Below are 14,301 nucleotides of genomic sequence, written 5' to 3'. Positions count from 1 at the left end.
TTATTACATGTTTCTACCTACTCTGTATCAGTAGTAGTTCTGTCATTTCCATCTAGTAGGAGGCTTGTTTCCAGGTTATCTTTTGTTTCTGCTATACTTAAAATCAAAATAAAAAAAATAAAAAAAAAAATAAAACTTGGTTTGTATCACCAACAGTGATTGCTTTTTTTCACTCCTATTAGTTTCTTGGACAATTTCTTTCTTTTTTTTTTTTTTTAAACTCATGGCTATTTATTTTCCATTTTCATTTTGCTTAATAATTTCTAGCTGTAGCCCTTACTTAACTTGTGAGCTAGAATGGTCTTTCACAGTTATTCTCGGCTGAAAAATTATTTGATTTTATTTTTGGTACGTGAATGTCCTGGTTTCAGTTAGGACAGAGTTAATTTTCCTCCTAGTAGCTGGCAGGGTGCTATGTTTTGGATTAGAATGAGAAGAGCGCTGATAACATGCTGATGTTTTAATTGTTGTAGAGCAGTGCTTACACCAAACCAAGGACTTTTCAGCCTCTCTCTGTCCTGCTAGCGAGCAGGCTAGGGATGCAGCAGGAGCTGGGAGGGGACAGACCCAGGACAGCTGACCCAAACTGGCTAAAGGGGTATTCCATACCATCTGACGTCATGCTGAACAATATATAGGGGTGGCTAGCCGGGGTGGAGGGGGGGGCCGGCTGCTCGGGGATAGGCTGGGCATCGGTCAACGGGTGGTGAGCAATTGCATTGTGCATCACTTATTTCGTACACATTATTACTATTAATACTATTATTATTATTATTATTGTTGTTGTTATTTTCCCTGTCTTAATAAACTGTCTTTATCTCAACTCACAGACTTCACTTTCCCGTTTCTCTCCCCCATCCCGGAGAGGGAGGGGGGAGGGTGAGCGAACGGCTGTGTGGTGTTTGGCTGCCAGCCGGGCTAAACCACAACAGTGAACATTCCATTTGTAACTCTTGTTCACACGTTTTGGTGCCTAAATCTTTGTGTTCAGTTTAACTGAAATGTTAGGAGGTTAAGCTTTTGGAACTGTGAGATAAAATGTATGATTTGGTACATACTGTCCTCATCCTATTTTTATGGAATGTAATCATGGGCCCCTAGGTGTCAACTATTTTTGGTGACAGTTTCATCCTCAATTTTAATTAATTGTAACAGCTATTAGGTAATTGTGCTACTGCTCTGTTGTAAAAATCTTTTTTTTTTAACATGAAAAATTACTACTGATGGCTCAAAACTCATAATTTGAACTTCTTGACGATTTTTTCCTGAGTGTAAAACTTGCTCTTTTCCTTAGTTTGAGCTCATAGCATGTTCTAGCCGCCCACAAGCTTTGTAACTTAAGCTTTAGCTTGTATGTTTGTTTTTTGAATTGTGATTTTCTCCCCCTGACTTATGGTCTTATCTTCCCTGGACAGGTTATGAGCAGGTAGATATTTTTGTCTGCATTTACAGAATATTCATCATTCCACTGAATTCTGTTATCAAGTTATCATCTAATTAGGGTCTGACAGATCTTTTATCTTCTTTCTTAGCTCTCGATATATCTTCAACATTTTTTAATCTCGTGGATTTGAATTCCCTTCAATAACCCTCATTGAAACATATCCGTTACCTTAGATACCCTCTTGTGCGATAAGATGGTTTGATGCAAGTTAGGTTACTCCAGTTAATACTGTTTTGATTTGGTAGCGTCCCACAGTATTGCTGTACAAATGTGATTGGAGCTGGAAATTCTTTATTGCTACCAGTAAGCTGATAGTTCTTCTGCTTTAATATTTGATATGATGATTTTTTTTTGCTGTATCTATATTTAATTCATTCTATTTCTTTTTTTTTTTTTAATTTCTTGACACACAAAGAAATAGAGTATTATAAGAGAATTTCCATAAACTCTTTCTGTAACTGATCATCTTAAACTTCTGCCTCCTGTTCTCTGTAGGCTGCTCTCTGTAGGGAGAACAGGCTACTTCAGAAATGCATGCCTTCCACTTTTCTCCCTGCACCCCTTGTGAAGTTATTTCTAATATATAAGCATTCAGATGGGAAGCAACCTTTCTGGTTGGGAAGAGTAAATTTGCTTAAGAGAAAAGGGCATGCTAATTCTAAAGGTGCTGTAAAATTGCACAATTTAGTAAAACAAATGGGGAAAAAATAGTACTTGCTATCATGTGAGCTTTATCGCTCCGTCTAAATGTTATGCTAGAATTTAAAAATTTAAGATTGGATTTTTCTGTCAATAAAATCATTCATTGGAACTTTGTCTGCAGTTGACCTCAGATATTTGTTTTGCTCTTTTGCCTCAGAAATATTGGAATAAAGAATTTCAAAAATTTGAAACTTGTGATTTATGTCCCATTTTTTAGTCTCTACTTTTTTTCTGGCCTTGATGGAAAAATGTGGAGACTTACTATGCAATGGGAACTTTAAGTTCTATTTTTAAGGATGAAGTAAATTTGTGTTAATCTAATTAGGGGGGGAAAAAAGGTAATTACACATCATAGTGTTTATCTAGCAAACGGGAGTAAAAGCTATAAGGAAACAGAAGTACTCAGTGGTCCAAAGTACAAATGTATTGCAACATCCATATTCTAGCATCTGTTAGAAACCTTTGAATAAATAATAATAATAAAACATTTTTGCCATATACAAATGCCTGTACTGTTATTAGTTATGATCAATAATTCATTATGATCAAAAAGGAGTTCCAAATACAATAGAAATACAATACAAAATTTTTAAATAGTTGCATGTATATGTTTTTCATTGCAGAATAAATTATGTTCTAGAGTAGGAGAAAGAAAAAAACAAACAAAAAAAACCAAAACCAACCTTTTGTGTAGTAGCAAATAAATTGAACTTAAAAGCTTTTTTTTTCTTTTTAAACGCTACTAATCTTGTTCTAAATCTACCATGCTTTTTGTAGTCTCTCTTTTATTGTAGTGAGCCCTTCAAGGATGTGGGATACTTGTGTTGGTGTAGCAGGTATCTGTGGAAGAGGTGTAAATCAATATCTAATGGAAATGTGTGATAAGAAAATGAGGATATGTTAGTCAAAGTTGGAGACCTTTTAAAAATTAATCGGTCATTTTACTGTAACAATATTATTAACACCAGAAGTCAAACTAGCTAGTTATTTACTTTGTGTTGTTCTACTTTTTCTTTAAAAATTCTGCATTTCAGAGCAATTCATGATGTGAAAGCCACAGACATGGGAATGAGCAAAGTGAGATTCAAGGCAGAAGTAGACTTTGATGGGCGGGTCGTTACTCGTTCTTACCTGGAAAAAACAAGACATTGAACAGCTGCTACAAGTACGTATAAACAAAATGATTTTGTTACTTCCAGCATTTGATTTTGTTTTCTAGCTTCAAGTGTGTTTAAAAAAAAAAAAAAAGTTTTTTTGGGACTTGAAAATGACTTCTTCATTTTGAAGGTTTGTAGATGTCTTTACTTTGTGTGTGTTCTGAACAGTGCATCTGTACACAGAATCGTGTTAATGTGCTGCTGAAATAGAGCCATTTCTGGGCTTAGCAGGGCCTGGGTAGGAAGAAGGGCAGATTTTTAATTCAGCTTCTCATTAGAAAATGCAGACTTGTCTAAAATCATGTTATTAAGAACATAGCTTGTCAAATATTTATTAAATTGTGAGAACTCTGGTTAAAACTAGAAGCCTGTCACTTGAGAATAAGCATCTGTTTTGGCGGAGACATTCACCTTGGGTGCTGAAGATGCAGAGTTACGGTTTACAGATCCTGCCATTCGGACTAGACTTGAATATGGATTGCTTGCATCACATGACTTAGCATTTTGACAGCATTAACCATCTGTAAGCACCTGTCTCTGATTCTAGCATAGTTCAGAGAAGCTTTTTTTAATTCCTCTCTTCAATACAGAAATGCAAAACCCCTCTCAGTTGAATTTTACATGGCAAAGCTATGAAGTTTGAAGTAAAGAATAATTTGTCTAAACTACAAAGAGAGTTTTAAGTAGGCAAAATGTTTTTGCTTATCCATCTATTTTCACTGGTAACTATTTCTTATACACATCTGTATGCATAGCTGTAAGATTTTTCTTTGGTACCCTTTCAAAATGAAGATTAGATGTCTACATTTTATGTCTGTCCATTAAACATGACTTAGCAGTTTTCTGAATTTATGTTTAATTGCTGTAAATTTTTAAGCCATTAGTCAGTGTGTGAGCTTATAAAAAGCACCATCCTTTAATAATAATGATAATAAAAGATGTATATTATATAGTGCAATATGTGATTTGTACATGGATTGGATTTCAATTTAATATGTTTTTGGAAGGAAGAGTGCTATTAAGTTTGTGTAACTGGGGCAATGCAGGTTTGCTTGATTTTATATTGCTGAGTCCCAGTTCCTTTGCTTTGCTGTTGCACATGTTCAGTATGCTACTTTTCTTTTCAAAGTCCTTGCTGATTTTTGTTCTTTACCCACTAGTCCCTTCCCTTGCATAGAACCTTCACTGTTTCTTTTCCTGGTTGGTTCTAGATTGACAACTGTTTCTTATACAGGTCACTGTAGTTCCATGTAGTAACCCTGTGTCAGTTATGAAACGAACATTGAAGAATAGCCCCTTTCAGCAGGACTCTGTCATCCGTAGTCAAGGGAAGACATGGCACTTGCCTTTTGGTCTGCGTTTTCATTTTTTAAATAACTAGCTTATCCTGTATTGGTATCAACACTGCTCATTCTAAAGTTGTGAAATTTGTCAGTTGAAGTGCTGTCATTCAGATTAATCTAATTTCTTTTGCTTGTTAGACTTGCCCTTGTCTTAGTCACACATTAGTGTGGTTGGGGGACATTTTTTAAGCTCATTCAAGTACATTATTATTCTTTTTTGTTTTAGAGTAATGTGACAGAAGAGAAATTAATGTTGTTTTGTATTTGTATGCACAAGACAAATTGGCTATTTGATTATCATCAGTCTATTACCAATAACCTATTTGTCCTGCATTGCAGCTGTATCATCTAACTGGTGACAGAGATATTAGAGGGCATAGAGTGGCTTCCGGCCAATTTGGTTCTTGGGTGTGAGTCCTAAGGAAAGCTTAGGATAATGCCGTGATACCTTCTTTGGTGCTTCTGATGTCTGTTTTTTTTTTTTTTTTTTTGTGGGGGCAGGGGGTGGATGTAGCCTCCTGTCTTCCTTAACCTTATTCTTTCAGTTTGTTATGCACTTGGTCTCCTCGTCTTAGTTCTTATCAACTGTCTTTGAGTTTTTTTTGGTATTATTGAGGAGTAGTATTTACATCATCATTCACAGTAATTGTGGATTTTAAGATGAGTTGATCACGTGGTACCCAGAATAAGCATTTTCCCCTCCTCCCCCTTTCTCACCTTCTCAACCTCTTAAATATGATTTCTTGCTAGGAAATTCAGCAAGTGAAGACCCTTGAAGAATTAGAAGCGTTCATGCTTAAGCATGGTGAGAATATCATTGACACACTGGGAGCTGAAGTAGACAGACTTGAGAAAGACCTAAAGGTAAAATTTAGCTGTTTAATAGGAAGTGTATACTCTGATATACTTTAAACAATACCATTGATTCTACTTCTTGTGATATTGCCTGTAAACATAAGAAGGAAAGAGGTTGACGATCTTAATGCCAATTTTCTTGCTGTAGTTTCACTAACTAAATTCTGAACAGCAGCAAACCCTTTGCCTTTGATCTGTTTTGCATTTTGGTCAATTTTATACTATTGCGTAACACAGTTTTCATGAAATGAGAACTAACTGTGCCTCTGTAAATGCTAGGGTATTCTCAGTGTCAGGTTATTTACATGCTGTTGAATTTTGTTTTGGTTCTAAAGTAGCAATTTTTTTTTATTTAACTTTTTAGCATGGTACTTAGCATTTAGTCAAAGCTGGTATCACTGTTTGAGTGCTCTAATTACTCAGTGGCTTTTGCTGATGTTGAAACAGCACAGTGCTTACTGCTTTTACAAGCCTGTCATTACTACTTATCATTACTTCTTTTTTGTTATACAATTTAAATATCCTTTGGTTGATGTAACAAAGGATTGTTGCTATTTTAAATTTTCTACTTATTTCATGGCTGTTAATCACACCTTTTCTGGTATGAATATAGAACTGTAAGTATACTGATTGCCAGACAAATACAGTCCTGTTATGACTCTCTTTTCCCTTCATGGGGAGACACTGCTCAAGAGCATGTCCATCCTTGCCTATAATTTTTGATAAATATTCTAGTTTCAGTTTATATCCCTAGAGTGGTGCTGTTTATAAATCAAAATGTTTTTGAGTGTAATTGCATCAGCAGATCGAGTTCTTCATGGTTTTTGAGCAGCAGGCTCATAACTAATTGTTTTGTTAACATGAATACTATTTTTGGGTATAGTTAGGGATTTCAGTGATTGTGTTGCCATTGAATACGCTTTACTGGATACACAAGTCAGATTCACAGGCTGGATGAGTTTGAAGTAGGTGACTCTTAGTAAACCTGTCATAGATTGTACAGTTCATGTAATGATGATAATGTATTTCTACAACATCAGAGAATACGTATTTCTTAATGGAAACAGTATTTTAAATCTTCATAAATAGATCCAATGGCATTCAACAAATTATTTCAGAAGTTATCCATTATTCAGGATAATACCTGTTAAACACATGCATATGACTTTAAGAAAGTTTTATTTGGATAATTTTATTTAAAAAGTAATTGCCTTTTTAAAATCAAAAGAGCTGTTTCATACCTTATAAAGCATAAGAGCTAATTCAGTGGTGAAATTAAAGAGTATTTGTCAAATAAAAAGATGACTTAGTCTTCAAAATTGCTTATAATAACGGCTGTATTTGTTGAAGTTATTCCTTATTGTATCCATGTGCAAAAATGTGTTTGAATATTTTCAATTAAAGACATATATTTTTTAATTTCAGCAACGAAATCCTGATGTTCGTCATGTGGATTTGGAGATACTATAGACTTGGCAGAAGAAATCTTTATGTTGATACCATTTTGGGAAGAAGTCACGTAAATGGCTGAAAAGCTTCTGAAATTGCAGTGACCTCAGCACCATACCTTGCTTACTTTAGCTGTAGGCTTCCTGGGCTGTTAGCACTGCTTCTGTTTCTGGAAGAGCATTAGAGTTTCAGACAACGAATTCCATGGTAAAATCAATTTGAAAAGCTACTTGACTTAAACTCCACTGGAGAATCTGAGCATATTTACTGCAATTCAGAACTTCAGACTTGAGGTTTAGTTAGGCAAATAAAACTGCCTGAAAATATACAACACATTTAGTTTTTCAATTGTGTCCCTTTGCAGTCAGTTTGCACTTGTTTAGTTTCTTTCAAGATATCATTAAAGGTTCTTGGGAGATATTAAGATTAGCTAGGAAGAGTTTGTTCCAGTGGAACCTGCCAACCTTAAACTAATTGTTATATTTCAACTGTGTGATTATTTCACAGTTCTTCTTTTCTATGAGATAAATTCTTTCAAACAGGCACTGGCCTTCTCTTAAGTACCATGACCTGGAACCTTTTTGCCACCATTGTGATTACCAACAGCACTTCAGAAAAATCAGATTTTTCTCCTCGGTGGTGTCAGCTTTACGTGGTTAGCCAGAGTATGTTGAGTTACTGTGAAGAAATTACTGTGTAGAGATTTCAGTGAATTTCCTCTGTTTAATTTTTTCCTACTTTTACACTTGTTCTCTTTTTTGTAAATATCTTCAGATGTAATCTGGGAGATATTTATGGTAGTGTTTATTAAAAGTTACCTGGCATTTTTTTTTTGCTTTTTATACTTTTAATAGGTGGTATTGCCAGAAATGGTCATTGCTAGAAGATGTAAGAAATGTATTTGGAAGTAATAACAGTTAAAACTGTATTAGAAATATTTATAATTAAACAAATGAATACATTGTATTTTTTATTTATTTACCTATAGGCATTATCCATTATCTGAATTCTAAACTGCTTACTTTGTGTTTTTTAAGAATTGACCATACTTGTCTGGGAAAGTAAAAGAATTTTCAGTGGTCCTCAACAATCCAGAGATAAGTGTCTAGAATTTATAACTCTGAAACTTGCAATTCTAGCACTACACAAGATCAACCTCAGGGCTTTCTGCAGCGGGCACCCAAGTCATACCAGATTCTTTGAGAACCAGTCATTTAATAGAAGCTATGATCATGCATACTGAAATATAAGCGAAATAACTACATATAAGTAACTCTGAGGAAAATCCTTTATGCACTTTAAAACCTTTCAGTAAATGAAAATCGCTTATGAGTGAGAGGTGGTAATAAGAACTTCCTAGTGACTCCTCTGCTGAGTAATGACTGACTGGCTGAGAGAAGAAATGCTGACATGAAACACAAGTCATCAAAAATTAGTTTATTAAGATTAAATTATAAGCATTGCAGCAAATAATAATTGTGGAGACCAGTATGTCTGGATTTGACTAAAAGCTTTTTAGACTTTTTTTTTTGTATTAAATATAATTCACCAGAGAATTACAAAAATTGAAAGTAGCATGCCTTTCAACAACTGAAAAACACTTTGCATGCTGGTCATTTTAGATAGAATAACATTCCAGAGTTTGTTTATAAAGATGGGACTTCACATACAGTGATTGTGGGTAAAGGATCTTTTTGGTATCCTCGCCCATGATTCCTATTCACCAGTGGCTTATTTGTAGTGTATTAGCTTATTGTGGCAGATCCAGAAGGCATAATTGGCCTCTTTTTTCTCCTGTTGTAGAATTAGTATATTTAAGCCTGATGATTAAAAATGCATTTAGTAAAAGAGTTTAAAGGTAATTTGCAAGTGTACTGTATCAAGTAAACATTACTTAAATTTTAAAGTAATTACGTTTTCAGTCATTTACTTTACATTTTACATCATTTACCTATCTCCTTGCCCCTCCATGTGAACTTCATCTCAACTCATGCAGTCTGCTGATGTTACTCTTACTCACGAAGAGCACTGGAATCTGATAAATGCATAGCCTCTTTCCTACTGCCTAGAATATCTACATGGATTTTGAATTTGAATAAACGCTTAACAATTGTTACTGCAGAAATGTTAAAAACTGAAAGAGGAGTAGAACTGGGAAAATCTTCTTACCGTGGGGTGATAGTCAATGTGATGTAAATGGTTTGTATGTGGGTGTCAGCGATGCTAACAGGATACAAATTTCATAAAGTCTGCTCCGTTGCAGGGCAGAAATTTCACAAAGTTAGTAAACACTATATAGATACTGAAGTGTTCCAATATCTTTTTAAAGAGGAGGCATGAGTTTATATTTTTTTACAGGACCTCTGCTCCATCAGCCTGTAAAAATGTTCTCTTATTCATCAGAGATGTAATTCACATGAATTCTCATCTTAATTTCCTTACCTGAGTCAGAAGTATATTCACCTACATACCTTTTGTTCACATTCCAATAAAAAAATTCAGATCTTTCTCTCCCAATTACATTCTTGATTATATCATTGCAATATGTTAAATTTAAGAACCTAGAACTTGGGTTTAGGTACATAATTAGTTGTGTAGTTTGAGGACCTGTTTCCATTTTTAAAACTGATCTGGATGGTGGTGTACCCCAAAAAGGCTGGATGACTGTTTTTGGCAGTTCCTTTTAAACTTGCCTGTCTTGCAGTTGGGTGAAAATCTTGATTCATTGAGCCTGTCAGATTGGAAAGGCAAGGTAATTCCAAGTTGTTACATTTTAATATGTATTATAATCTATAGATTGCTTCTAAAAGTTTTGACATTTTTATTCCTTTTTTTTTTTTTTTCTTAAAGCTTGAGGTGATGTGGGTCCAGTACTTAGTTTACTTTTATTTTAGTATTTTGGAGGAAAATAGTCAAATAATCCATTTACCTGATAGAATCCTCAGAATTGAAGAAAAATTGTAAAGTCTGAAGGAGTGGATTTTTTCTTCATCACAAATACAATTACATGATGATCCTTTGAGACTGATTTAAAGGTGTGTAGTTAAGGAAAAGGAGTGAGGATTAGCTAACTGCAGATATTCTAGGAAATATTTCAATAAAAATTTAGTGTTTTAAAATATTTTTGTAGACTGGCATTACAGGCTTTATTTTTCAAATTGTGTTCAAAGTTTTACTGCCCTTTGCTTATTTGTTGTGTCATATCTCATAATTCTGTAAAACTTGCGCTGTTAGTATAAAAATGTCTAAGTGTCCCAATATACTGAGTGATCATAACGTATTTTAAGTCAAAATTGGCTGGACACTAATATGTGTTTTCCTACACTCTATAAGACAAATATAAAATTCTGAAGTGATTATATTTGCCCCCATGAGTCAATTTCAAGCCTAAATTGTTTATAAACTGTGGAATTCGGTACTTCATGTGGCCTACCCCCACAACTTCCTAAAGCATTTGTTAAGCGTGTGGTACCACTAAATCCTTTAGTGCACTACCGTGTTACAGGGACTGCTTTGGGTTCTGGTCTAGGAGGAGCAGGGACTCGGAGAACATGTTTCAAAAGGCGTGTTGCATCTTTTTTCTGCTGCGGTTTGTGCTCAAACTGAAGGTTTTTTTAGCCCGTGCTTTTCTCGGTCCTTGAATTCCTACTTTTTTTTCTTATTTAATATCTCTTACTTGGAAAAGAGGAAGGCATAACGTGGAGCTTATGTCTTAATAGCAGGGCTAAATTCTACCCTTGGTCTCTGGATTTTTGTACTGGCTTCTTGTTCATTGGTAGTTTACAGCAGTGATTGCTGTTCTGAAAGCTTCAAATCATGCTAGCCAAAACTACTGGCATTCTCTGATTCTGGTAGGCAAAGCTTTTTCAACTGTATCTAGAGATTTGATTTTTGTTGGTCTCCCTTTGACAAGGGGAGAGAACAAGGAAGAATTTTAGGTTTGTTTTGTCTACGTAATACACTGATTGCAATTCTTTGTCCTCCTTATTTGTTATCGCTTTAGCTGACTTCTATTTTCTGCTTAACAAAGAAAAAATTACACATTATGGAAGTCCCTCTATTAGTGATAAGTGCATCAAATATGGCTTTCCTGCAAAGAGTTCTTAGGCTTTTGTGTATCAAAAGGAGTGCTGCAATTTTCAAGAATTCTCAATTAAGTAATCCTTGTGCTAAAGATGATCTAGATGTGTTTCTCTCAAAAGAATTCACAGAAGTATATTGTCTAAGACTTGAAAGAGAAGTATTTAATTTGATTGTCATGTTCTTAAGGCATTTTGGCTTGGCAGAATAGGACAATTGATTAATATTGACTCCTGCACCAGAGCTGAACTTCTGTGCATGCCTAAAGGCTTACACAGCAGAAGTGGGTGTAAAATGAAAATGCACATTTTTCCTAGCTTAAATATTGTGCTGCTTCTGTTCTTAGTGTTAGCTCTGAATAGAGAGAACAACTAACATCTATCTCTTCTGCAGTTTGCCTGCTTAATGTAAATGAGAAGTTGAGATGTACCAAACGGATTTTTTGTAGAGGGGTTGTCTAGCTTAAGTCTTTTTTATTTCCTTTCTTGTCAGTGAGACAGAAATAATTAAGATCAAAAGAAAACTGTAGCTGCATTGCATATAAAAAGAAATAGGAATCCGGGCTTTCAAGCACAATAGTCTGATTTCTGGAAGACGTTCTGCGGAAAATAAAAGTGCCATGTGGTTGTTTGGGCTGTAGAAACTGCAGTCAATCAGTCTGGGTTTTCAGGCTGAAGCAAAAGAAAAGAAACTATAGCAAAATGGGTGGTAAAAAGGAAAGAATGCAAGGAAGGAAAAACCTAAGATGTTGAGCATTGGGAATAGGAAGATATCAATACAATCTAGAAAATGTGGCCGGAGGTTAGAAATGATGGTTGGAGAGGAGAAGAGCAATACAAAACATTTGATTAGAATGCTTAGAACAAAGTTTCATAACTTCTTTTTTTTTGAGCAGTATTAAGAGAGTTGGGTGATTTCCCCCCACCCCCTACTATAGTGAAAACTTGTCTTTCTGTAGTGAAAATCAGTGACTCAGTTTATCCGTTTCCTAATCTGGTATTCAGTCTTGCAAATGTACACCTGTTTGCCCTCTGAAAACAGCCTTAATGCTAAGGGTAAGGGCATAGTCTCAGTCTGGATTTTTGTTGAGGAGGTGTGTGTTTGGTGAGTGGAGGTTGAGTAATTTTAATCGTAGAAATGGTAGCTGGAGTGAATTAAAGAATTGCTTCTTTCAGCCAGAAAAGGATTGAAAAACCATGCAGAAGTATGGAAAAAAGGGTGGAGTATTGTAAGGACTACAGAATTGTTGCAATGGGTTACAACTGTTACTGAAATATGTTAGTCTGTATTTTCAGGTTGCTTAAATGTCTCTGGATAAGCAAGATTTCTAGTTAAATCGTGAAATTGTGGGAAGGAATCCAAGAGAAATTTCAATGTGTAACGTAAAGAAGACAAACATAAGATACCACAGAAAATGAAAAATAGGTACGGAGAAAATCATCCTTCTATATTACGCTAGGTTCTTAAGGACAATTTTTTTTTTTTTCCTATGTAAATGGAAAGCACCAATTAAAATATAAGGTCTTGGTTACTTTTTAGAAGTGTTACACTAACAGTAAGCCTGGTCATATTTTTGTATTATCGGTGTTCATGGTTCTGTTATGGGGACAAGGGGTCTGTTAAAGTAGTGGAATACAGCTCTACACTCAATCTAAGTTTGATTTTTGTAACCTAAATTTAGACTGTATTTAAGCCATTTGAGGTTGTGAACAACAACAAAAAAGGCAATGTTGTATAAATGATGTAATATAAAGCTTCTTGGTAAGTTTCTCTTCAAAATAAAGATTGGAAAAGGATGTGAGATGAAGTACCTGAAAAATGTCTAAAGCATTTGAAAGCTTTTTGGCTATTGCCAAAACTGTATTTAATCTGAAAGCCAACAGCGAGGGTATTCGCTGGTGGCAGAGCTTTCAAAGGGCAATCTCAAAATTGAAACATGTTTTTCCATGCAGCCTTTTAATCAAATGTATTCTCTACCCCATTTCTTCCCCCTTCTGATGCTTTATGGTGTATTGGCTTTCTCATTCTGTCTTGGTTACTTCATATTAGTATGGAGAAGTCAGTTTGATTTGTAAGATGTAGATATTTAAGTATTTCTCTGCATATGTTTTCTCATGTAATTATAATTGAATTTGGTACATCTTGTAAAATGTCTGGAAGCTGTAATTATTCAGTAAAATGTTACATAGCTGGTAAAGGTTGTGCTCTGTTAATTTAAGCTATTTTATGTGTATTTGGAAGGTAAACAATGACCCTGGCTTTAGGCAGTTGATGGTGATTTGCTGTGTTTCTGAATTCAAAGTGCACAGAGGAGCATTTTATGGATGCAAAACAAAGGTTATATCCATCTTTTTTGTACTAGTTAGTCAAACTGCCTTTGTGGTGACGAGAGTATGCGCCACTCCGTAAGTGAGCAACCTGCCTAGGGTAACCAAGCTGTATGTATTAATGCTCTGTACTTCAGTGGCAACTGTGCCATTAATCCTTTCCACCCTGACCCCCAAAGAGTGAAACTCCTTCCCCAGTAGAGTAGGTTCTTGCTGTCTGTGTCAGATGCCCGCTGGTGCCGTCTCCAATCCGAACCTCCAGTCCTGGCTCAGAGAGATGGCTTGTTCATCTGTGTATAGCCAAGTGCTACAAATTGCTTCAAGAGGTTGGGTTTATGTATTAGACTTATTAATGATAATTTGACGATACCAGCAAAGCTGTCCAAGCCTCTTAAGAAAATGCCAGATATCGTTCACTTGAAATTGGTTAATTAGAAGTTAGCTTAGAAAGGATTTAATATAGTCACTGGTTCACTGAAGTGCCTCTTCATCATTAATGCTGACAAAATCGAGTGGTCTGTCTGGTTATGGAAAAAAACATTTCTAACTGGGCTGAAATAAAACCTGGATGTGGTTATAAAAGGAAACATACAAACAAGAAGCCTGAGTGGTAAGGTGGAGAAACTTGGAAAAATGCAGAATGTCTGTCTGTATGGGGTTATACATCAGAAAGAAGTTGGTCAAGCACAATATTTCAGGAAAGGTAGGTTGCCTTTCATTTGAAACTTTGTGATTGATCAAGTTCAGATTGTTACAAGAGCCGTGTTCTTCAATACATGGAGATAATCATAGAATCGTGAAGGTTGGAAAAGCCCTCCAAGATCATCTGGTCCAACTGTCCCCCTACCACCACTATCACCCACTAAACCATGCCCCTAATGCTTCAGATACCAGTTTTCTGCATTCAAAAAGAAATCAGGTTAGTGTATGACTTGTCACCCCAG

General features: G+C 35.3%; 1 protein-coding gene across 1 annotated transcript in view; it reads left to right on the top strand.

Moving 5' to 3' along the window:
* SLC30A9 (solute carrier family 30 member 9) overlaps nt 1-13,227 on the top strand; it is a 43,218-nt gene extending 29,991 nt beyond the window's left edge. The window contains 4 exon segments of the mRNA XM_040555447.1: nt 3,181-3,283; nt 3,285-3,311; nt 5,397-5,510; nt 6,927-13,227. Coding sequence (XP_040411381.1) covers nt 3,181-3,283; nt 3,285-3,311; nt 5,397-5,510; nt 6,927-6,971 — 289 coding nt within the window. The 3' untranslated portion in view covers nt 6,972-13,227.
* The last annotated feature ends 1,074 nt before the right edge of the window (nt 13,228-14,301 follow it).

Source organism: Cygnus olor, chromosome 4 (assembly GCF_009769625.2).
Source record: "Cygnus olor isolate bCygOlo1 chromosome 4, bCygOlo1.pri.v2, whole genome shotgun sequence".
Lineage (NCBI taxonomy): Eukaryota > Metazoa > Chordata > Aves > Anseriformes > Anatidae > Cygnus > Cygnus olor.
The sequence above is the reverse complement of the archived record's forward strand: the minus strand, read 5'-3'. Positions and strand labels throughout refer to the sequence as shown.